General features: G+C 40.9%; 1 protein-coding gene across 12 annotated transcripts in view; it reads right to left on the bottom strand.

The window, feature by feature from the left end:
* The window catches only part of PLPP1 (phospholipid phosphatase 1), a 94839-nt gene that overhangs the window by 3388 nt on the left and 67444 nt on the right, over nt 1–24007 (bottom strand). For all 12 annotated transcript variants that reach the window (XM_049102632.1, XM_049102649.1, XM_049102661.1 and 9 more), the window contains one exon: nt 8632–8689. In XM_049102632.1, coding sequence (XP_048958589.1) covers nt 8632–8689 — 58 coding nt within the window. The remainder of the gene's footprint in view (nt 1–8631; nt 8690–24007) is intronic.

Genomic DNA, 24007 nt, shown 5'->3' on the forward strand with positions numbered 1-24007 from the left:
TCCTCTGATGACTAATGGCCATGGCATGTATGCAGGCTGTGGTCACAGAACAATTCTCAGCTCTAGTTAAGGCTGGCCAATTGAGGATGCTTCCTATTTGCCTGCTCGGTGTTTCCCCGAGTCCAAGATACTCAGTGTAGCTCTGGGAAGACCAGGCATATCCTAGATACAGCTCTGTTCATTGCTGTCAAGAATCTTCCATTTCAGGGGCACCTGGGTGGCTCAGCAGTTGAGTGTCTGCCTTTGGCTCAGGTCGTGATCCTGGGGTTGTGGGATCAAGTCCTGCGTCAGGCTCCCAGGAGGGAGCCTATTTCTCCCTCTGCCTAGGTCTCTGCCTCTGTATGTCTCTCATGAGTACATAAATAAAACCTTAAAAAAAAAAAAGCATCTTCCATTTCAGTAGATCCCAAGGAGGTAAACAAAGAGTTTCCTGGACCTTGGATCACTTGGAGTTCCACAGCTGACATGGCCACAACTCCAGACTTCAACAGCTTTCCTCCCATGCTGCCAGCCAGCAGTATTTCCTGCATACGCAGCTTCCACAGGCAGACAGTCTGGGCTTTCTGGTGGCTCCATGTTAATAAGCCTTTCTCAGGTTCTGTAGTGCAGATCTTTTAATATCTCACCACCACCCCCCACCCCACCCCCGCCGAGGTACCACCAGAGATTTGACTTCCTCTACCTACTCATTTAACTGCTTCCCAAAAATCATTACCACTTGCCTGTTGTGTCCCTTTCCATTCTTTCCCTTTGTGGGTTTATAACTTTATTCCTTGTCCTTTAAGAGGAAAGTATGTACCTTTAAAAACAAGTCTCTGTTGGGGCATCCGGGTGGCTCAGTTGGTTAAACATCTCCCTTCCGCTCAGGTCATGATGGCGGGGCTTCCCCCCTCCCCGGCCATCGGGCGCCCTGCTCATCCTGGAGCCACCCTCCCCTCTGCCATGCTCTCTTTGTCTCTCTCAAATAAATACATCTTTAAAAAAAAATAAACAAGTCTCCGTTGAGAGAAGTATATGTTCTTAACCGCCTCAGAGAAACAATGTTGGAAACTGCTGTTGACCTGAACTAGATAGAGGGACAGAGCCCATGCTTTAATGCCAAACCTTATATAAAAAGGCTCCATAGTGGGATCCCCGGGTGGCGCAGCGGTTTAGCGCCTGCCTTTGGCCCAGGGCGCGATCCTGGAGACCCGGGATCGAATCCCACGTCGGGCTCCCAGTGCATGGAGCCTGCTTCTCCCTCTGCCTGTGTCTCTGCCTCTCTCTCTCTCTCTCTCTGTGTGACTATCATAAATAAATAAAAATTTAAAAAAAAAAGGCTCCATAGTCCCTGCCTTTGCCAACTCCCTCACCCCAGCTCCCCTACCCCCACACACGCATATACTAATCATATGTGCACTGAACACATGCAAGTAGAAAAGACCGTCGCTTAGGTCATAAAACTCAGAAGAACTAAGGAACTCTACATCCAGCACTGTAGGGTACTGGGCAGAGTCCATGGCGGTGCCGAGGACTCCCCTCCTGTGGGGAACCATCCTTCCACAGACACAGGGAAGGGGGAGCCCATTTGGACCACACAGCTGTGCCTTCTTTTCAGAGGGGACACTGAAGACAAAGGACAGGCCTGGCCCAGAGGCCTGCCGGGCTGTGTTCTCCTCCGGAATTTGCACTGCAAGGATGAATGAGTTCCCTTCTTTCAGAAGGTATAGAAAGGGCCCCCAAAGGCCACAGGTAGGCTACTTGCAAAGTAAACTCAGGAGGAAGCAAAAGCTATGGTTAGGCAAGGACAGCGGGCCACTGAGTGAGCACGAAGAATGGAGCAGAGGGGCAGCCAGTGAGACAAGTGGAGGACGTTAGGTCCTGGTGGTACGCTAGTGCTAGCCACGTAGGTCTTTCCCATTAACCATTTTGGGGGCGCATTGGTGGCACAAGTCCGTTAAGCTTCTGTCCAACCCAACTTCTGCTGAGGCCATGATCTCAGGGTCGTGGCAAGGAGCCCCACGTTGGGGCTCAAATAATTAAATCTTTAGAAAAACAAACACACACACAAACCATTGTTCCTCTGGAAGAGCTAAGAGTCAATTGCTTACAACCAAAAGATAAAATGCCCATTATCAGCCACCTCTGTGTGTTTAACCAAAATCCCATTTTATTTTGTTTTTAATGTGGTTCTGTGACAAATAATGAAGAGTTTTACTTTTAAAAAATAAGTTTCAGGCAGCCCGGGTGGCTCAGCAGTTCAGTGCCGCCTTCAGCCCAGGGCGTGACCCTGGAGACCCGGGATCGAGTTCCACGTGGGGCTCCCTGCGAAGAGCCTGTTTCTCCCTCTGCCTGTGTCTCTGCCTCTCTTTCTATGTACACACTCATGAATAAATAAAATCTTAAAAAAAAAAAAAAGATAAGTTTCAGTTGAGAAGAAAAATACTATTTACACACCAAGGTTCAAATCATGAGAAAAACTTAAATCCCATGAGGACAAACACATTAAACGTCCACTGAAGTCCCCGTTACAAGAGCGGTCTAGCACTGGGCATGGGATTTACTTCCATGACTTCCTTCTACATACAGTACAAGGTGTGAACCCCTACCCTGAGCCCAGTGGTTCATCTCCCCATCTCTCTCCCACTTCTCAGGCCCGTTCTAAGATTCCTCTCTGAGCATGCAGCAGTTTGGCCTCAACTGACCCAACCGTGGATATTTCAGTCCACTGGTGGGGGACCAAGGACTGCCTGGTGAGAAATTGTAACTTCTGGATCCCTCCTGATTCTAACATGCAACCTTCTGATCAAAGAAGCTCCGAAGTAAAAGGTCACAACTAATATAAGATGATGGGTAGAAAAGGCAGAAAGGAAGCAATAACCTGCAGCTGGTCACTGAGGATACTCCCCAGAGGCGAGAGAACAGTCAAGTTTGTGAAAGGAGCAGCCTATCACTAGCGTCCTCTCTGCTGTCACCTACACGAAGAGGCGCGAGGCACGTGGGTTTCTGGGAGGCACAAACTATAAAGTTAGCAGGAAAAACAAAGATCCATCATATACTTCACTAGCCTTCATAATGTTCCCTGCCTACTTTTTTTTCATCTATTAAAAAGGCAAGATAGACAAATACCACTGGAGAACTTGTAGAGGAAATTAACCTCCAGGCCTCAACAGGAAACCACAGGGAGGCCTATCTCTATTCCTCCAGTCTCTCCAGCAGAGGACTATTATTTCCCTGACCAGACAGTGCACTAGAGCAAAAGTTCGGGACAAATCAGCTGTCAAATCACAACCAGTGACTGCAAAACCCAGATTTAGAAAGCAAAAAATAATCTGAGAATTAGCTTTAGCAGTAATCCACCAGGAGTGTCCTCACTGAAACCAGGCATCACTACTAGCCCTTGTGAAAAGGGAGGTTCTAGATGTAGTTTTTTTCTAAGATGAGCAAATTGAGCAAGGGTAAGCCCCAAGCGACTCTTCCACGGAGGGCTTCTGGTCAGGAGAGTATCACTGCTCAACAGAGGGTCAAGTGTCCAGTCTCTCTTAAAAAAAAAGTGTCCAATCTCTTACCAAAGTAAAACCTATTCAAAATAGGGTGGAAATAAATTACCATGTCCAGTATTTTTTTAAAAAAGAAATCTGCAAAAGCTTCTTAGCTGAGCTAGTACTAGAGATTCATAAAGGCAATTTCTTATTCCTTAAGACAACAAGGACAGAAGGAATCAATTTGCTCAATCAGATGTTCCAAGGCAGAGGACTGTAGGAAGATACTCTGCGGCGCAGGCAGCAAATGCATCCCAGACAAGTGCAGAGAGGCCTTCCTCCTGATCCAGAGAGAATCCAACACTGAATCTCTCAGTGAAGAGCCTCATGACAGTTTTGTAGGCACACAAAGGCCTAGTCCAATTAAACACTGAGGACATTGCAATGAACAGGGCCACATTGGAAAATGCTACAGTATACACATTTTTCATTTTTTGTAAAAAAAAATAATTATATGTACATCTTTTTTAAATAAGGAAATTTACTGTCTGCTGGCACTAATTATAGGCATTCTTTCACTATTTTAGTATCATCCAAGAGTTGATTACTCAAAATTTCTAAAAAAAAAAAAAAAAAAAAAAAAATGGCTTCCATTAAAGAATCTAACTTCTCACTTTTTTTTTTTTAAAGATTTATTTACTTATTTATTCATGATAGACATAGAGAGAGAAAGAGGCAGAGACACAGGAGGAGGGAGAAACAGGCTCCATGCCGGGAGCCCGACGCGGGACTCGATCCCGGGACCCCAGGATCACGCCCTGGGCCAAAGGCAGGCGCTAAACCGCTGAGCCACCCAGGGATCCCCAACTTCTCACTTTTAAAATCTGATTGCTGACCAACATATTTTTTGAAGCTGGTTTATTTATATTTTGCCTTTCCTTGATCCTGTAACACTTAATTGCAAAATGCTTGTTGTCTCACAGTTTCTTAATAATCTTTTAAAATAAGAGGGTTTCTTTCCTGTTTTAAAGGAGAGTCAGGGGGTCACTCTGCAAGCTAAGAATGGCTTCACATTGTTTTTTAATATTTTGTTTATTCATGAGAGATAGAGAGAGAGAGAGAGAGAGAGAGGCAGAAACAGGGAGAAGCAGGCTCCTCACAGGGAGCCCAATGCACTCAATCCCCAGACCTGGGATCACGCCCTGAGCCAAAGGCAGATGCTAAATCGCTGAGCCACTCAGGCATCCCGGTCTTCACAATTTAAAGGGCTGTTTTTAAAAATATGCAACAGAGACTGCGTGTGGCCTACAAAGCCTAACTATGAGGTGACCTTTTACTGAAATCATCTGCCAACTCTTGAACCAGACGGACAACAGCATGTTCAACACAAAGAAATATTCCTTGCTCTACTTATTTTGAAACAGAGCTTCTAAGACCAAGCCAGGCAATATATCGTTTCCCCCCATCTGATGACAGACCTGGCCAGGAGAACACCCTAAGGCTGACTGACCTCTGTTTAGTCTTCTCTAAGGCTTCAATTTCACCACCTGTAGGATTCAGAATTCCTTTTTTTTTTTTTTAATTTTTATTTATTTATGATAGCCACAGAGAGAGACAGAGAGGCAGAGACACAGGCAGAGGGAGAAGCAGGCTCCATGCACCGGGAGCCCGACGTGGGATTCAATCCTGGGTCTCCAGGATCGCGCCCTGGGCCAAAGGCAGGTGCCAAACCGCTGCGCCACCCAGGGATCCCAGGATTCAGAATTCCTAAATTTAGATGTAGAATCCCACATTATAGTTAGCCAGGATTCACGTCATCCTGGGCTCTGCTCACTTGCCCCGTGCCCAGCATTAATTCACACTTTGGGAAGCATCTTCATGAAAACGCACCAGTGCTAGGTACCAACCACATGGTGAGTGCCAGGTGAGGGACTGTACAAACCTCGGAAGCAGGTGGTATCCAACATGGGAGAGGGCAAGACCCAGATACAACATATCCTGTGGCAGGGGCAGGAGTCCACTGAAGCACAGGCACTAAGGTACCTGGGCCCCCAGTGTAGGCATTTATACAGGAATTTCGTAACAGACATGTAAACCACCTGAGACTTCAGGCTCAATAGCACAGTGCTGGGAAATGGGTTTCAAGTCTATTCCTTCAGTATACTCCAGTACATTCCATATATATACGTACTGAAAAGAGGACAGTCTCATAACATGGCTCCTTTCCTGGACAGTGAAGTCAACTTGGATTCTTTGGCATTTGGCCACATTCAGTGGGCCTCACTAAGCACATGAACTAGCTACGAGTAAAGATGCCCTGCCCTCTGCTCCTGCCAGCCTAGGTGGTTGTCATGGGTGCTGACTGTCCTGGCACCATCAAGTGCAGGGCTGGGCTGCCTGCCAGACGAGAACAATGGTCAGGACTTTGAGACTTTTTAAATTAGAAGTTCATTTCTGCGTGTCAGGAATTCTTGACGGAAGTTTTGGTTATCAAAAACTGTCCTCAGAATTTAAACAACTGTACATCTCCACCCAAATCTGGGACTGACCCACGATGCCAAGATGCCTAGGGAAACCAGATGAGTCACTGCCTAAGGAATTGGCAGAGGTGGTGGTTAACTGTTGTATATAAATGTGAAAGCTGGAAAGCAGGGAGACATCTGTGTTCAGGGGCTGAAAAAAAGCTGGGGCCTACATCCACATCAAGTAAATATTTCCACTGCTTAGAGTCCCTGAAATGCAGCGCACAGTTGCTCTGGCCAACATTCCTCCCCAGAAAAGCCTTGGTCTACAACAAACCTATTTATCTGAACTTTTCATTATAACTTTGTGTCTAAGAGCTCATACCCAGTTACCCAACAACAATCATGGTAATTTTCCGTCTGCTTAGATCCCTAGCTGCCTCCTCCTAGCCTCCCGGGTGTCTATGCAGCAGGCTTCCCATGAAGCCCTTCATCTTCTGTACATTAGTTTCCTATTTTACAAAACAACCCTCAGTAAAAGTTTATATGTGACTAAATATACAGGTATTTTGAGAAGGGTCAAAGGAGCAAAGATGCGCAGTAAACTGCAGGATATAGAAGATAATGCATCTGAGAATATTCTTCACAATTAAAAAGAGTTGATAAAAGTTCTGTCATCACCTGACCTCCTTCAAAATAACTGGACTAGGGTTCAGATCAAGCAGCCTGTCAGCAAAGCGAGGAACCGATTAACAAGAGACCACAGAGAGCAGACCTCAATGGCCTCCCTAGGCCCCTAGCTCCCCAACTATAACGGGGCAGCCACCCCTCTTCTCCTGCTTCATGAGGGTTATCAGAAAGAGCCAACAATTAAAGTGGTATAAATGCAAATCAGCATCACCAACCTCAGCTTCTTAAGTCCCTGTCCTGAAGGACTTACAGATACCGACACTCAGGCGAGGGGCTGGCCGAGCACAGGAGCTGCCCTGGCGAGTCTGGCTGTGGGCATGTAGAACATGTCCAAACACCAAAAAGCTGTCCATGTAGTCACAGACTTGTGCTTTGGGAAGATTTCTCAGGATACTAATGGTTCTAACATTCATCTCCCCCTGTCCCCATGCCCTATTTAAAAAGAAAAATACACAGCGGCTCCCTTTAGAAAGAATGCTTTTTCTAATAAGATAAATGAACAGAGGACATTGGAATAGTATTTCTCGATACTCCCTTCAAATAACTCACATTCCCCGTGGCACTTTTTCAGAAACATTTGGGTGTGTATTTTAAAAAGGAAGCCCTAAATTCTGCTAAACTGATACCCTGTTGCTTCCTCTAAAAATTAAATTAACCTAAGACAAAAGACAACATTTCCAGAAATGCTGAAAAAGCCAAAAATTAGCTCTACTCTAATGGTTTTGAAATTGTGGGTTTGAATTTTGTAAAGCACACTCATCTATAATTTTTACATTCTTTTAACTTTCCAAATTTGGTTTTTCCAATGAAAGCAGGATTCTGGTAAAAATTAATTTTAAAAATGTGTCTGAATAAGACCAAATTAACTCTCAGCAATCTACTCTTAATATCATATACCATGGGCTAATAATGTAAGCATTAAATACTCGATAGCACTTAATGTAACCAAGGAAGAGAGAGAAAAAAGAGGAAAAGAGCAAGTTTATACAAAACACAACTATATAGAAAACCACTCATAAGGAAAATTAAGACAAAAATTATAGCTGATCATTAAGGGTAGAGATCTTCTCCCCTTCTCTTCTTTTCCAACAAATTTTGTAATTTTATAAAGACATGCAGAGATAGAAGGAGAGTTATAAAAAGTAAGTCAATTGAACTGACCTTTAAAGACTCCTGTATATGCCCTGAAGCCTGGTCTTCCCTAAGGTTCTCTGGATAAACAAACACTCCTGTCTAGAGATGCAAAATATGGATGCAAATATATTCTAACTCTTCACTGTCAACTTTGTATACCGCAAGTGTCACCTGCCAGTGCTGCTCTCTGGGTTAGTAATGAGAAGTGGCCCTGCAAACTGGAGAGAGGATAAGCTTCTGAAGCAGCCCCTGGCTCTCCCAAAAGCTGAAACCTTTCTAGTCCCATGAAAAGCAGTCAATGAAGTATTTCAAGGAGTGAAGGAAAATAAAACTTACTCAAAAAGAAGCAACAAGAGCTGCCTTCACATCCACGAATCAAAACTTCACTCCTAAACCCAGCAGCCCCCCGGAGGAAAAGGGGCCCTTGGCGCATCTAAGGTGAGGGTGAGCTCACCACACAGCAGCAGCCACCTTGGTCTGGTACTTGAGATCAGGGACTTGCAGTGATTACACAGAAGCTGTTGCTATGTTCCAGAACATACATCCCCCCAAAGTTAAGAGCACACACCAATGGACTCTTAGCACCAGGTTTGCACACTTGATGATTAGGTTCCGACCATAGGCAGGAAAAGACCTACTTTCCAGGGGAAGATACCCCCCACCCTCTCCTGAAGGTCCTCTATTCGTCAACTGCTAAACAGGTGTGCCCATCTGCTCCCTCCACACGAAGGAAAGAAATACTTGTCAACAGTGGGAACTGGCCCTGGCTGGAGCGCAGGTATCCTTTCTGCGACCTGAACCTCAGCTGGCAGGGACGCTGGAGGGGGTCACACCGCAGTGGGCGCGTCACCATCACCACGGGGAAACAGATGCAGAGTACTTACCGCCACGAACAGCATGCAGTACATGGAGAACGATGAGTGGCCCGAGTAAAAAGACAATCTGGAAGAGAAAAAGACAAAGGTCAATTTTCTTTCCTAGAGGCCGACGATAGCCTTGACGGCCTCAGTCGTACTGGCCTCAGTCGTACTGCCGCGGTGCATCCACCTCTGCCCCTCACCCTCAGAAACTAGCAGAGCGGGGAACAAGGGCAGGACAGACATTAGAGAGTCTTGGGGGAGGAAGGATCCTTTTACAGAGCCTTCCGGCAGGGAACAAAGCTGAGACACACATATTTGAAGTAATGCTTGACAAGCCACAACTAGTATGCAAATGCTCTGACATCATTACACATAAACTTATGTGACCATGATTTACGTTTTCTTTCTACCTGCAGGGCCTGCCCCTGAGTACTAGTAATACCTCCTTTGGAACACTCAGAAGTTAATTACATTTTCAAAAATAAAGTAAGTTCTAAAAAACCAGAAGTGGTATCTTAGCATTTTAAGCAGGCACACATTTTGCCTTAGATTTCCTGCCAGATTCAAATGTTTTTGTTTAACATTTATTTTAAAACTGTGCACTGATGAGTCCTCTCTTTTCAGTATTACATTCTATAAACATGTGAGTCTCATCTTCCCACCCAAAATGACAGAATGCTTGCAAAACGTAATTTTATGGCACTGTTTGGAATAGGGAGAAAGCTCTCTAACATCCATGATCTAACTTCTGCTTACACAGTGCTGGCCACTGGAGCAGAAAAGGCAGGCACATCTGATACAGTAAAGTAACTCCATGCAAAAAGATGCATCAAAGAATCAGAATGCTTCTCCTGAAAGCTTTCCCTGCATATGAATAAGAACAAAACTCAGAAGGACAGGCTTCTAAGTATATTACTTATTATACCCTGCTTGATTCAAAAATAATTTGGTTGCCTGGATTTAGAGAAGTGAAATTAAAACACAGATCAGAAAGTCATCTGTGTACGTTTGGCAACTGAGGATAGGTGGGAGTAGAGATTTCTTAAGCATGTGTCGATGATGACCTAGCAAGAATTATGATAGTCTTTTTCATAATCAGATACATCTCTAAGAAAATGAATATTCTCACTTGTAGTACCAAGTAGGAATTATGTAATTAAACCTGCTAATTGCTGCGGATTTAATCTATGTAAAACATGAAGAAAAATAAATTACTTTTAGCCTCACCAACTGTTTGGCTGTAGAGAAAAGATCAATACAAATCCTTACTTTAAATCAGATAATTAGAGCAGAATTCTATACATTTTATGTTTCAGTAAGTTATACTAAAGAGCCTACAAATAAATAAAAGCCAATTTCAAGGACTGTCAAAGCCCATTAAGCCAACATGACCACGATCAAAGAAATGTTCTCAAAGCCAAGCAAGTTCAAAGTTTCACTAAGACTTCATCTTCAGAGTATTCATTGTACACTGTGCCACAAAATTATAAATTCCAAAGCTATGTAATAGTTTTAAATAGTTCTGATTTAGTCACAGGGTGATTTCATTAGTTGAAAACAAAATGGTTTCAGTTTTTTATTCCAAATACATAAATATTTGGTAGAGAATCAAACAATAACCTCTGACTTCAACAAAGATTAAAATAAAGGGAACGCTCTATTTGACCCCAATCTCTAAGTCTTTACCCACAGTAAGTGATCAAACAAATCACAGCAATGTGGATTTTTACTATTAAAACAGAATAAAACACCCAAATATAAATTCAAGTTATTTTCATATTCCACAAACATCTTTTTTTTAAAGATTTTATTTATTTGAGAGTGAGAACACTGGAGCAGTGGGAGGGACAAAAGGAGAGGAAGAATCAGACTCCCCACTGAGCAGGGAGCCTGATGTGGGGCTCAATTCCAGGACCCTGGGATCATGACCTGAGCCAAAGGAAGACGCTTAACGGACCTGAGCCACCCAGGCGACCCCATACACATCTCTTTAATGGAATCTCTACGAGATACATTTCTTTATTACGTCTGAAACTCACAAATGAACAAAGAATTGTAGGAGTAGTTTGATAAAATCCAAAAAACCTTCACCTCCTGGCCGGCCCAGTAGGTGAAGCATGTAACTTGATCTAGGTGTTGTAAATTCAAACCATACGTTGGGTGTAGAGATTACTTAATTTTTTTTAAAAATAGTAATACTAAAAATCTAAAAATCCCAAAAGTAGTTGAAATGCAGATTGTTTTCATCATAGTAACCTTACTTAAGTATTTACGACTTTGGCCCTGGCCTCAGAATGCCAGGTCATTCTTAGATTCAGCCCAATCCTAGACTACTATTTCACTTCAGGAGAGCCCTTCTAAGGAATGTAGATAAACAATTTGTGCCAACTTTTCATCAAAGCTTAGGAAAGTCTTTTCAGAGAGAAAATTTACAGAGAATATATTCTGGAATGCAGCTATTTCACTAATTCAGGCATGGTCTATTACACTGAGCAAGTATGTGAGTCTTGACAATGTAACTTTCTGTGGATGACATTCTACTCCAAATGGCAAATTTAAGATTTTTTTTTTTCCTTATATTTGTCAGCCAAGACATCCCTTTCTCCTGGGAGAGCTTATTAAACTTGGCCTGAACCCCGATGTCCTAGCTTTCTACAGTTTACAGCCATCCACCCCTCATAGTGTCCATGCATTCCCACTCTTCAATCCATCATTCTTCCTTTTCCAGTTTTCCAACATCTACATAAATGTTGAGGCTTATCAACTGCAACAGCCAAAATCCAACCTTTATCAGTCATCAGAAGCAAGCAACTCACATAATTTATAGTGTTTAACTTTTTAAATGGCATTTATTAAGTATTTTAGGACTCATGGGAAGGTTAAATCACCACCTCCTAAAAATCTCACTGCTTGTCCTCTGACTTCTTTTCCTCATCCCCACACCCCAGAGTTAAAAGGCACAAAACAGTTATCCCTTTCACTGTTTTAGTTTGAAATCTCTAGTTTGCATTCATTCTTGAGGGATGGTTTTCCAGAATATAGAATTGTAGGTTAATCTTTTTTCTCATCACTTTGAGGGCATTGATAGACTATCTCTGGCTTCTACTTTTGCTATTAAGATAGAAGCTGTCTGTCTGCCATTCACCTGTCCTTTCTCTGTAATTACCCTCCCCCCACCACCACCACCACGGTCTTCAGTATCCTCCAGTCTCACAATCATGTATCTAGTAGGAATGTCTCTTTATCTGATTTCATATTCACTGGCTTCTCATGTATATACTACACCAATTTTGGACACGTCTCAGCCATCATACCTTTGTTAATATCCTCCATCACACTCTCTTTTTGTAAGATTCAGGTTCAACATGTTTGACATTTTCATCCTATTCCTAATTTTAACTTTGTACTCTCATCTTTGTCTTCCATTTTAGCCCTCACTTTCACTAATGTTTTATCAGTCTATTTTTTATATAAATTACTATGTATGTATCATTTATAAATCTCTTTGGTTCTTTTTCAAATCTATGGTCAATTTTGATTCTATTCATCCTATATTATATTCTCAGTCTCTGATTTATTTCCAGAGTAGACATATTTATTATATATTCTATATGATAATTCTACTATCTGCAACCTTTGAGAGCTTATGTAGTTTGTCGTATATCCTGACCCTCACTGAGGGTAACTTGTTTCTATGTATATTCATTCATATGAGAATATGAACTCACGTCTTTAGGATTCTATCTGTGGGGAATCTTAGAGGCCTTGGTTTAAAAAGAGTTCTTCCAAAGATTTGTGTTCTCTCCCACTGGGTTCACTAGCAATCCACTTTAAATTCTTTTCTTTTTAAAGTCACACACCACACACACACTGATTCTGGCACCAGAACAAGGTTACTGTGGTCCTGCAGTTATGAATTCTTTCTGACAGTCCCCCAGCCTGGGAAGATGTTGCCCTCTGAGAATCTTTAAATTATCCCTGAGTACCCCCCTCTGTCTACCCTGCACTGGCCTCAGTCTTTATCTCTTGGGCCCCATGGTCAGAGCCCATCCAAACTGAGGCTCCAGGCTACCAAGAATTGGCACATACTTTCAGGTACACATCAGATCTACAGCATTAACAAAGCCCAACATCAGGGGACCCCTGGGTGGCTCAGCAGTTGGGCACCTGCCTTCGGCTCAGGGTGTGATCCCAGGTCTAAGATCGAGTCCCACACTGGGCTCCCTGCAGGGAACCTACTTCTCCCTTTGCCTGTGTCTCTGCCTCTCTCTGTGTGTGTCTCTCATGAATGAATAAATAAAATCTGTAATAAAAAAAAAAATCCCAACATCAGGAAAATTCCCTTACTTTTTCATCAGCTTGGCTATTCATTAAAAAGACTTATTTATATGTGTTTACATATATTTTTAAATATGTAATAACATGTGCATATGTGTGTGTATAACGTATTACCTAGCACATGTAACTCTGTCAATAAGTATTTCTAATCCTCATATTGCCAGAAATAGGGGCAGGCATTTTTAAAATAAGAATTAGGACTAGGAGTGCCTGGGTGGCTCAGTGTCTTATCTGCCTTCACCTCAGGTCATGAGCCCAGGGCTCTGGGATCAAGCCCTGCATTGGGCTCCATGCTCTGGAGGGAGTCTGCTTCTTCCTCTCTCTCCCCCCACCCCTGGCTCATGCTGACGCTCTCTCTCAAATAAATAAAACCTTAAAAAAAAAAAAAAAAGAATTAGGACTAATAAAATGTTATCTCAAATCAACTGCTTTACTAGGAGGCATATAGTGTGGCAAAAAGAGTTTTTCATCTGCGGTCAATGCTCACAAATGTTTTTAATTATTAGTCTTCTACTAGTTCACTGGATATGCCACAGTTGGCTCTGGGGAACTTCTTTTCCCTAAACATCATCCTGAAATTCATTCCTAAAGTGTTTTAAGGCAGAAAGGTTGTCAGAAGACTTAACGCTTCCAAACTACTGAGCACTTTCCATGCATAGGTATTTAATCCACAATACTTCCATTCTTCAAAAAATCCCCATAGTGGGGGCTGTCAATCCTATTTTACATAGAAAGACCCTGAACTTCCCACAGGTTCACCCACTGGCTCAAATGTCACATCGCTTTGAGGATCAAATCCAGGTCCTCCCAGCTCTTTCCCACTGAGCCATGATCCCCATTCCTGTGCGTGGCCAGCAGACCCAGCGGCAACACGCACCCTGCCATCTCCCAGGGGCTGCAGGGAGCAGCCGTCAGAAAGCACAGGAGTCATGGCACATACGGGGCAACATGTGTGAAGTTAATATGCGAAGAATTTAGATAATCTGTAGAAAAGCAAATGTCAATGTATAAACAATTATTTTAAGAGAATACTAATTTGTCCTTTGGGCACCCTAAAGGCTAAATAAAAGGAAGTCAAACTGCAACATGAAGCATTTTCTCCAAATGTTATTTCCTGATCATAAAGTTTACACAACAGCAAACTAACTTGAAGGACATGGTAAAATTCCCTTCTGTGGTGACCTTTAAACACAGAATGACCCTGTGAGAAAGTTAAAATGTGTCCCAAACAAATGCCCATAGGAACAATTTCCCAAGTATTAATCCTACTTGTAGGACTTTAACAACCAATAGCTGTGCAAAATGCTCAGGCAATGAGCTATCAGGCTAATATCTTTCAAAATGTCACATCTGGGGACATCCAGGTGGCTCGGTGGTTGAGCGTCTGCCTTTGGCTCAGGGCATGATCCTGGAGTCCAGGGATCGAGTTCCACATCAGGCACCCCCCCCCCAAGAAAGCCTGCTTCCCCCCCTGCCTATGTCTCTGTCTCTTTCTCATGTCTCTCATGAATAAATAAATAAAATCCTTAAAAAAAAAAAAAAAAAAAAAAAGTCACATCTAAGATACAAGGGGAGTCAAGTAGGCAGTCATTGGGGAAAACGGGTACTTCCACAATGCCCTGATATGAGTGCATACTTTCCAAAGGAGGATTTGGCAATATCTATCTATATGTAAAACCCACCATATTTTCTGACCCAGTAATTCCACTTGAGGACCCCCCATCCTAGAGAAACACACACAAGCACAAAGATGTTTGCTGCAACACAGCTAGCAGTTATGAAATTGCTAAAATGAACACCTAGAATGAATTAGATTTAACTATGTGAACTGACAAAAAATCATATCCAGGACATATTTTTAAATATGTCATTTATTTAAACCACAGAAACTGTACAACTTCACATTTAATGTAAAAGACATAGAAAAACTGAAAATATAAAAAATGATACTGAAATTACCTGATATGCCTGCTACAAATTTCCTAAAAACTTCTCCACTAAACACACGCACACACACAAACTCCAAACTTCTCTTTCTGAACAACAGTTGCCTTGAGAGTTGCTCTGCTGCCACTACTCAACACACATGCACAGTTCACTGCCTATTTCAGGCACTCAAGCCCTGGAAGTTTGTTCTTACATCTCTCAGTGAAATGTTTTGAAATTCATGTGTATTTTTAAATATCCTAAGTCATGTTTCCACAAAAATATATACACATAATTTCATACCACTGAAATTCAGTATATTAACTATGGTTATTACAAGTATCTGAGCCAATAAACATGTGATTTTGATACATGTGTTTGGAGGCAGGAGATTTTTTTAAAAGATCAGATTTCTAGAAATGTCTATCTAAATACCCAAGAACCACAGGGTATCTCTCCCCCCCAAAGGTTACAGAGATAAAGATGAGGGTGATAAATGGCAAAAATATATAAGATGGTCCCAATCAAAATTAAGCAAAATACAGCAAAAATAATATAAATTCATCTCATTTGCTTGAACCAGCCAGAGACTGATACAGTATTTCACTTGCGGCAAAAACCCTGTCATATAATCCATAAATTATTTTTTACAATGATTTTTACTATATTTCCACTTAAAGCTACACTGCATTTATGTGGCGTCAATTTTAACCAAGACATGTCACTTTCATATATGAAGTGGTAACTGAAATAAAACAGATCTGAGAATCCTATTTTTATTAATATTAATGCATCAGCATCAAATACCACTTCACAGCCACCAATATCAGTGACTCATATACTAAACAATCTAATATCTATAGATACCGTATCATGAAACTTAGAGGAAAAAAACACGGAGGATGGTAGAAAATAGAAAAAGGCGGGGGAGGGGGGATAATTGCTTTGTGTACAGCATATTTAAACTCTTGATTACATAAACCAGTTAATGATTAAAAACTAATGATCATGTGTCTTCTGTTTACAAGAGACTCATATGAAAAGCAGGAATCTAAAAAGGAGAAGTTGTTGAGAACTCAGATAAAGGAAAGTAAAACTGGGTGTGCCTTGAAAATCAGATGACTGCGGCATAAACAGTGCTACACACTAAGGAGGGAAACTCTGTGTCTCTGACAGATGAGCAGAGGTCAGATAGTGACAAAGGTTACTGGCAGAAGGTAAAACAGACCTAAGTTCACTAACCAGGGAAGAGAGGTCACAAGTTTCCTACAGCATGAGGGAAAAATTGATTACTTGCTACAGAAGGACTCCAAATCACCAATGTGGCATTATCTAAGAGTTAAAAGGGAAACAAAGGGCAAATGGTAGATTACACAAGGAACATAACTCCGGGGCATTCCTATGCCAGCATCTAATAACACCATACCTTCTACTGCCCCCCAGTCCCCTTTTTATTTATTTTTAAGATTTTTTTATGAGAGATACACAGAGAGAGGCAGACAACAGGCAGAGGGAGAAGCAGGCTCCATGCAGGGAACCCAATGTGGGACTCGATCCTGGGACCCACAGCCTGAGCTGAAGGCAGATGCTCAACCACTGAGCCACCGAGGCATCCCCCAGCCCCCTTTTAAAATAAGGAATAAGGAAAACTACCTTGCTAAAAGGTAGAAGATACCAGAGTGAGACAGAAGGAAGATAAAGTTCTAAATCCCTTTCTAAGGTGTTTTTTAAGGGGCAGGTGTTTTTAAGGGGTTTGCCTCTTATGCTAGCATAGAGGCAAAACTGTAAGACCTCTACTTTCAGCCCTCTTCCAAGGAGACAACATGAAGGCCAAGAAATCCTATTAAATTTGGCCAGTACACTCCACTTCCCACCCTGATGCAGATCATGAAACCACCACTAACTCTTTACTACTGGGATCAAGAGGATGAGGCTCAAGACCTCAGTACAAGTGTCTTTACGATTATACCCATACAAAAGCGAAGTGGACATCACCAGTGGCAATAAAAAAGGCAAAAGCCCACGCATATATAAAATTATTAGAGCCCAACAGGAAGCTGGCCAAGCAGGTCTCTCTTGGTTCCTTTTAGATTCGAGCAGATGACATCACGAGAGCTCGAGTTCCCAAAGGACTAGCAAGAGTGCCACAGTACTTCACCTAGACAGCCTTTCTACCCAACTGACAAAAGCACTAGAGTCATTTCCTCTAGTATCTCAAATCCTTCTGCTTTAAAAGAAAGAAAGCTTAAATCATAAAATATTTAGGTACCCATTTCAGTCTATTTAAATAAGAAGTGGAGGAAATTAGACTATATTTTACAAATATAAAAACAAAGTCATGACCACATTCCTCTACTGCTTCAGATCCTTCACTCAAACAAACTGCTGAGCTTCATAAGCCCCACCAACTACTCTGGAACCATCATCTGCTGCCCAACTACTTATAATTCCCAATTCACACCATGTTTCATGCTCTCTGTGTTTCATCATCACTGTGCCTGAAATGAGCCTCCCAACTTTCTTGGATAATTACCATGCCAGAGTCACTTCAGCCACTGTTTCCTCCAGGAAACCTTTCTTCAACAGCGAGGCTGAAGTCATCTCCCTTTCTCCAAAAAGGAAAGAGATGTACAACACTCGGTGCACACATATATCCCTGCATCCAGCCTCCACAGTACATCATCTGTTGTAGTACTTCCTTCATTCCACCCAAACACGGGCAGGAGCAGGACAAGACTTATAAACAGGAATGTCTGAGGTTTATTCATTTGTTTGTTTAATTAGATAAGATATGTTCATTAGAAAAATTGAAAGGCACAGCAAATCAAAAGAAAAATTGCTGGTAAACTCCCCACCTCCCCGAGATCCCATTTTAATTCACCTTGCATCCCTAACACCCAGCACCATTAGATCGAACATACAGTAGGTGCTCAATAAATTTTTTTTTCAATAAATTTTTTAAGCTAAAACAGAATCTAATGTCTTGATGAAAAATGAATTTTTATGTGATTAGTCTAGAAAATGTAAAATTCTTAGGCTTTTCACACTTTAAATATCACAAACAAATCCACCTTTGCTGCTGCCACACACCCCCCCCCACACACACACACACAAAGCACCAAGAATATTACTTCGTGGCTCCGCAAAAATCACACCTTAATTATTTCGTGTTTTGACAGTTGTAAAAAATTCATAAAATAAAAGTAAGGACATATGTTACTTCCATGATAAGAATGTTATCATTGTATTAAATGCTAAACTTAGCTAAGTCTATGCCAATAATCACAGCAAGCCACAGGAGGTAAGTTAATCAGATTTTAACATCTTACCTCTGATGTGCTTTTTCCCTTTATAGTGGTTACAAATTCTGACTTTATTATCATGGTCCAGGAGAATTAGGAAGTCCAATCTAATACCCTGCTCTTTTCACCCTTCTGTAAGAAACTGAGCAGTGTCAATGTGTGTGTGCTTAAACATGCAGTACCCAAGGCCTCTTCCCAATGCATCTGGCAAGCATTTCAATAACGTGTTTAAAATGTCCAGAAACCTTTTTTACATTATGATCAAAGGCTGTCAGATTAGTGGAACAAATGATATCCACAATGATAAAGTAAGAGATATATTCTGTTGTAAATAAAAGACTATTTAACTTTGAAAAGTATTCTCAAGGGCACCTGGCTGGCTCAGCATGTAGAGCATGCGACTCTTGATCTTGGGGTTGTGAGTTCAAGCCCTGTGCTGGATACAGAGATTACTTAAAAATAAAATCTTAAACATACTTTTTTTTAAAAAAAGCATTCTCAAAGCAAATATAAGTGGGCAAAAAAACAAAGACAAAATAAAAAACAAGGAATGACAAGGAAAAAAGGTTTTAGGTATTGCCTGAATCCTACTTTCTAATACCTATAGGAAGACTTTTCTCCATTTTTAAAGGACTCAATTCTATCCTTCAGTAAACCAAAAAATCTTGAAAACTACCCTTTATAAACTTCCAAACATTATTTCAAAAGCAAAACACTACAGCTGCAATGTAAGAAAAAATCATGGTTAACAGGATACAAACATAAAAGAAAAAGGTTAACCAATCCCATAATCTAGCTTCTCCAGGGCCAATATAAACTCTTTATTCCATAAAATGGAGTTTGTTGAGTAGACCAGAGATGGGGTCCAAGATTATACCTCTCTACCAAGCTCCCAGGTGATGTCCATCCTACTGGTCAGATCACAGGACCACACTTTGAATGGCAAGGGGAGAGGAATGAGAAGAAAGGTAATTTTGAGCGTGAGTAGGAGTACACTTGGGATGAAGTCAACGGTTTGGGCACTTTGTGGAAATGGTCACAACAAATGAATGCTGATGCTTTTCTTTTTTTCTTATTACAAAGCCTACTTAAAACAGAAAAACATTTATGAATGTTTCCATTAAGAATCACACAAAGACAGATTTCAGTGATCTCTGAATAATGAGACAACACAGTCCATACATCAGTTTTGTTTTACTATTCACAAATTCAACTGACATCCTACCTCTCAATAAAAATATTTGTTTTCTAATTAAATGAAAATACTGAATTCTCTTTCCATTTATTTGAATGGAAACTCAAGCTTTATATTACTCCATCCATTATATTTTAATCTGAAAAAAGTACTGTCTCTATGCAACTTTTTTTTCATATTTCAAAGTTGGCAATGTGGAATTTAAGAGTTCTAAGGTGAAGGTACAAAGCACCATTAGAAGTAATCAGCTGACGATGTGTTCATGTGATTTAGTAGCTTATTAACATTTAATGTACAGGGCAGCCCCGGTGGCTCAGCAATTTAGCACTGCCTTTGGCCCAGGGCGTGATCCTGGAGACCCGGGATCAAGTCCCATGTCGGGTTCCCTGCATGGAGCCTGCTTCTCCCTCTGCCTGTGTCTCTGCCTCTCTCTTTCTGTGCCTCTCATGAATAAATAATAAAATCTTTAAAAAAGAAATTTAACAGCACTGCTTATCTAAACCTAGGAATCTCTTCCATCTTACTATATCCACTGCCAGACCTATATTCTAACTCAAAACTAAGAAGAAAAGGACAGTTTCAAGAAGCACCAAAAGTTGTTATCTTTGTTCATAATTAAATCCCTAAACTACCATTTAAAAATGCGGTAGAAGGGCACCTGCATGGCTTAGTGGTTGAGCATCTGCCTTTGGCTCGGATTGTGATCCCGGGGTCCTCGGATCAAGTCCTGCATTGGGCTCCCCGCAGGGAACCTGCTTCTCTCTCTCTGCCTATGTCTCTGCCTCTCTCTGTCTCTCATAAATAAAAAAAATTAAATAAAATAATAAAATAAAATAAAAAAATAAAAAATAAAATAAAATAAAATAAATAAAATAAAAATAAATAAAATAAAATAAAATAAATTAAATTAAATAAAAAATAAAATAAAATAAAATAAAATAAAATAAAATAAATAAAATAAAATAAATAAAATAAAATAAAATAAAATAAAATAAAATAAAATAAAATAAAATAAAATAAAATAAAATGGGAAGGATGGCATGAAAGGCCAAACATCTAAACTTCGAGGGTTGGGGTGGTGGGCAGAGGGGGGTATTTGTTTTTAAAAAAATAATGATGTGTGTGTGTGTGTGTGTGTGTGTGTCTTTACCAATAGATAATGGCAGGAAGTCACTGAGAGTAAAGAAAGGATCTTGTCTTTGCAAGTTTACACCTCAACCAAAACAAAGTCACATACCAAATCAACTCATTCTGCATTTAGGAAAGAGAATCAGGCACCAACTCAAATTTCAAGGAAGAAAAAATCTTTTGCTTTTATTCCACATGAAAACAAAATTATATGGAATGTATAAATGCAACAGGCTAATAAATCAAAAGTATGCATGAGAACGTATACAGCTATTTAACTACATATGTGGTGTAAGTTCATTTTTATTTCTAAACAAAGAAGTTTCCTTAGCCTTAAATGCCCCAAATTGCCTTATACATTAACAAACAACCAACAGACAAAAATCAGAAAATCATACTGGTTTTACTGAAACTCAGTCTAATAATAAAACATTGCCTGCATACCTTAAGCCTCTAGCCTGCCTGCCTCTGATGCTGCTGCTCCCTGGAGGCTGAGACATACCCCATCCTAATTCTACACATTCAAACCTTACTCATCCTCCAAAATGCCTCTTCTACTAGAAGCAGTATTACTACCCTTTGACTTCATTGTTGATCTTGACTCTTTCAAGGCACATATGTCACACACACAATCTCCAAACATGTCTCAGCTCGTGTAGTGAGCACGACGAGAGCAACATGCACACCTCCCACAGTGTCTAGGACTTAACAGCAATAGATAGTAGCTGGATTTAGTAACTTCATGGATAGGCTGAAGGTGTGATTCTCAGGTCAGCAGCTACAGCAACATCTGGGAATGTTTTAGGAACAGAAATTCTTGGGCTCCCTGGCATTCAGACTCACTGAATCAGAAACTCTAGGGGTGAGGCCCAGCTATCTATACTTTAACAAACTCTCCACGTGATTCCAATGTGACTAAAGGGTCAGAAACACTGGGGCAAAAAGAGTCAGCATGGAGGTGAGGAGATAGTCACAGCTACAACCTAAATGTCATGTGTTAATATTGAGAACAGAGGAGGTGGAAAGTGCTGCTGCCCTTCAAGTCCAATTCCTTTTACATATGCTAATAGCTAATGTCCATTCACAGGGTGAAGGATCTTTTAAAAGAACCCCCTTTCTCAGTCTATATGTTGCTATTTCCAGGTAGATAGAAGACTAAAAACTAAGGTTGATTTCTAGCTTACCGACATATACACACACAGGAAGTATAGATAAACCTGAATAAATCTTTCTGAAAGCATAAAGTGTCCAGTAATGTCTACAATTAGACCACAAAGAAGCAGCTTTTCTCTCAAAGTACTTAATACCACAGCTAGTCTAATTATAATGGATTTTCACTACTGTAGAAGGTCCTCCTCGAAATTCAGCTTCATTTTACCTACATGGGGGTTGCATTTAAAAAAGGCAAAAGGAAAATTATTTATCACATTCAACCAAACATATCACAATTAAACAGCTAAGTAACACAAAGCTGCCAAAATCCAAAAGAAATAACTTTATATTAAATATCTGATTTATATAGACAAAGACCAGTCAGTCACTCAGAATTGATCAGGAACGCTGAGTCTATGCTTAAACCAATGTAATTTAAATAAAAGCCAGAAAAAAGAAAAAAGTGAATCACTTAGAGAAGACAAGTTTCTATACTGTAGTATCACTATCACATTTGTGTAGTATCAGAAATAGAGCAACTGTTATCAAGCTCTCTTGCTCAACTACAGACTCCAACAGTTAAAACCAGGAACAGGCAAGACCTCTTAACCGATGCTTCAACGAAAACCCATTGTGCATATTTCTTATCGAACTTTCTCAAGGTATTGACAAAGACATTTTGCAAAGACCTGAACATCCCAACTGCCAGACCAGAAAAGCCCTGATAGCAGTGGAATGCCTAGACCGCACATCCCACACATCCCCTTCCCTGCCCATGATCTTGGGCTGAACACATACTGACCCCCCCACCCGTGATCATGCACTCCCTGCCCACTCTCTTGCACATATCCCACCCCACCTTTCCCTATAATGCTGAAGGTGTCCATCTTGCTGGTGGAGAGGCCAGTTGTTAATGCTTGAGCCTGCTACCAAGCACCCTAAACTTCTCCCTTTCTCTTTTCGAAACCACCATCTCGAGTTACTGCCTTCCCTTACAACCAGTTTATCCAAGTTTATTCTACAACGGTGCTGGCAAACCCAGCCAGGAGCTGTGCTTCTGATTTGTCCACCCTGCCTCAGGATTCCCTGGCACAGAGCAATTCGCCCCAGTAGCACCAGGGCTCACCCGCTCGGTTCTTGAGTTAGTGGTAGTGATAGATACTCAGTAACACAGCTAGTTGTGCACAATTTTAAATTCACCCTGCCGAATATCCTGAGATAACATCATGAGAGTCCGTGTTCCCATCATCCAGGGGATATAAAGCACTGGTTCAAAGTGTGGTCCTGAGATCAAGCACAAAGACAGCAGCATCTGGGAGTGTGAGAAATACATATTCTCACCCCTCACCCCCTCTTCCTGAATTAAACACCTGAGGATGACACGTAGAAATGTGTTTTAACAAGCCCTCCAGGTACTTCTAATAAACCACTAACATTTGAGAGCTGCTGGCATAAAGCATCTCTAAAGAGACTCTTTAGTAACTTTTTTTTTTTTCCACAAAGTAATGCTAATCTCACTGGCATAAGCAAGAGCAGCTAGATGAGTACAGCCCCTTTTCATTTATAGTAAATTCCCAGGTATTAATTTTAAACAACGAATATGAGCTCTCTGGATATTATGAAGTATGCTACTACAGTCCATGTATGTTCTCACTTCTATGTTTAGGACTCAGAACCACAAATGAACCCTGGTACAAGTCCTCTGACATCAATGAGAGGAGAGCACAAGAGCACGCACATATGCAGGAAGGGCAGAGAGAGGAATAGAAGAAAATAAGAGAATGAATGGGGAAAAAAATCAAGACCAAAAGTCAAAATTGTAGGAGAGTACTCTCACCCTCAGATGTAACTCTGACTCATTTATAGTCAACAAAAATGACTCATTTTGGGTGCTTATGTTCCCTTCTCTCCAATTCAAGCATTATAATTTTATAATTAAAATAAATGTACAGGGGGCAGACTGTGGAAACAAATAAAATAAAGGAGATTACACTATACTCCTAATATATTACAATGTCTAGACTGAAATGTTTTTGCATTTTTGGCACCCCGACTTAAAAAATTCAAGAGAAAAGAAATAGGAAAGCCCGTCTCCAACCAAATTATGCTCCACAACAGAACAGCAATGCAAAAACACAGTTATGCACCAAAGTTACAAAGCTCTGAAACTGGTAACCACTAACTCATTCTGGAAACACTAATAGAAATCCCATTTTTCTCAGAAGACACAAAGTTTTAAATTTTCATTTCTAGGTTTGATTTTCCTTCTTCCTTCAGAACCCCAATGCTTATCAACAGATCTTCTCACTGAAAATGTGGGTTGCTGAAGAAACTTTAAAGGGTAATGGGTAAAAACCCT

Source organism: Canis lupus, chromosome 2 (genome assembly GCF_003254725.2).
Source record: "Canis lupus dingo isolate Sandy chromosome 2, ASM325472v2, whole genome shotgun sequence".
NCBI classification, from domain to species: domain Eukaryota; kingdom Metazoa; phylum Chordata; class Mammalia; order Carnivora; family Canidae; genus Canis; species Canis lupus.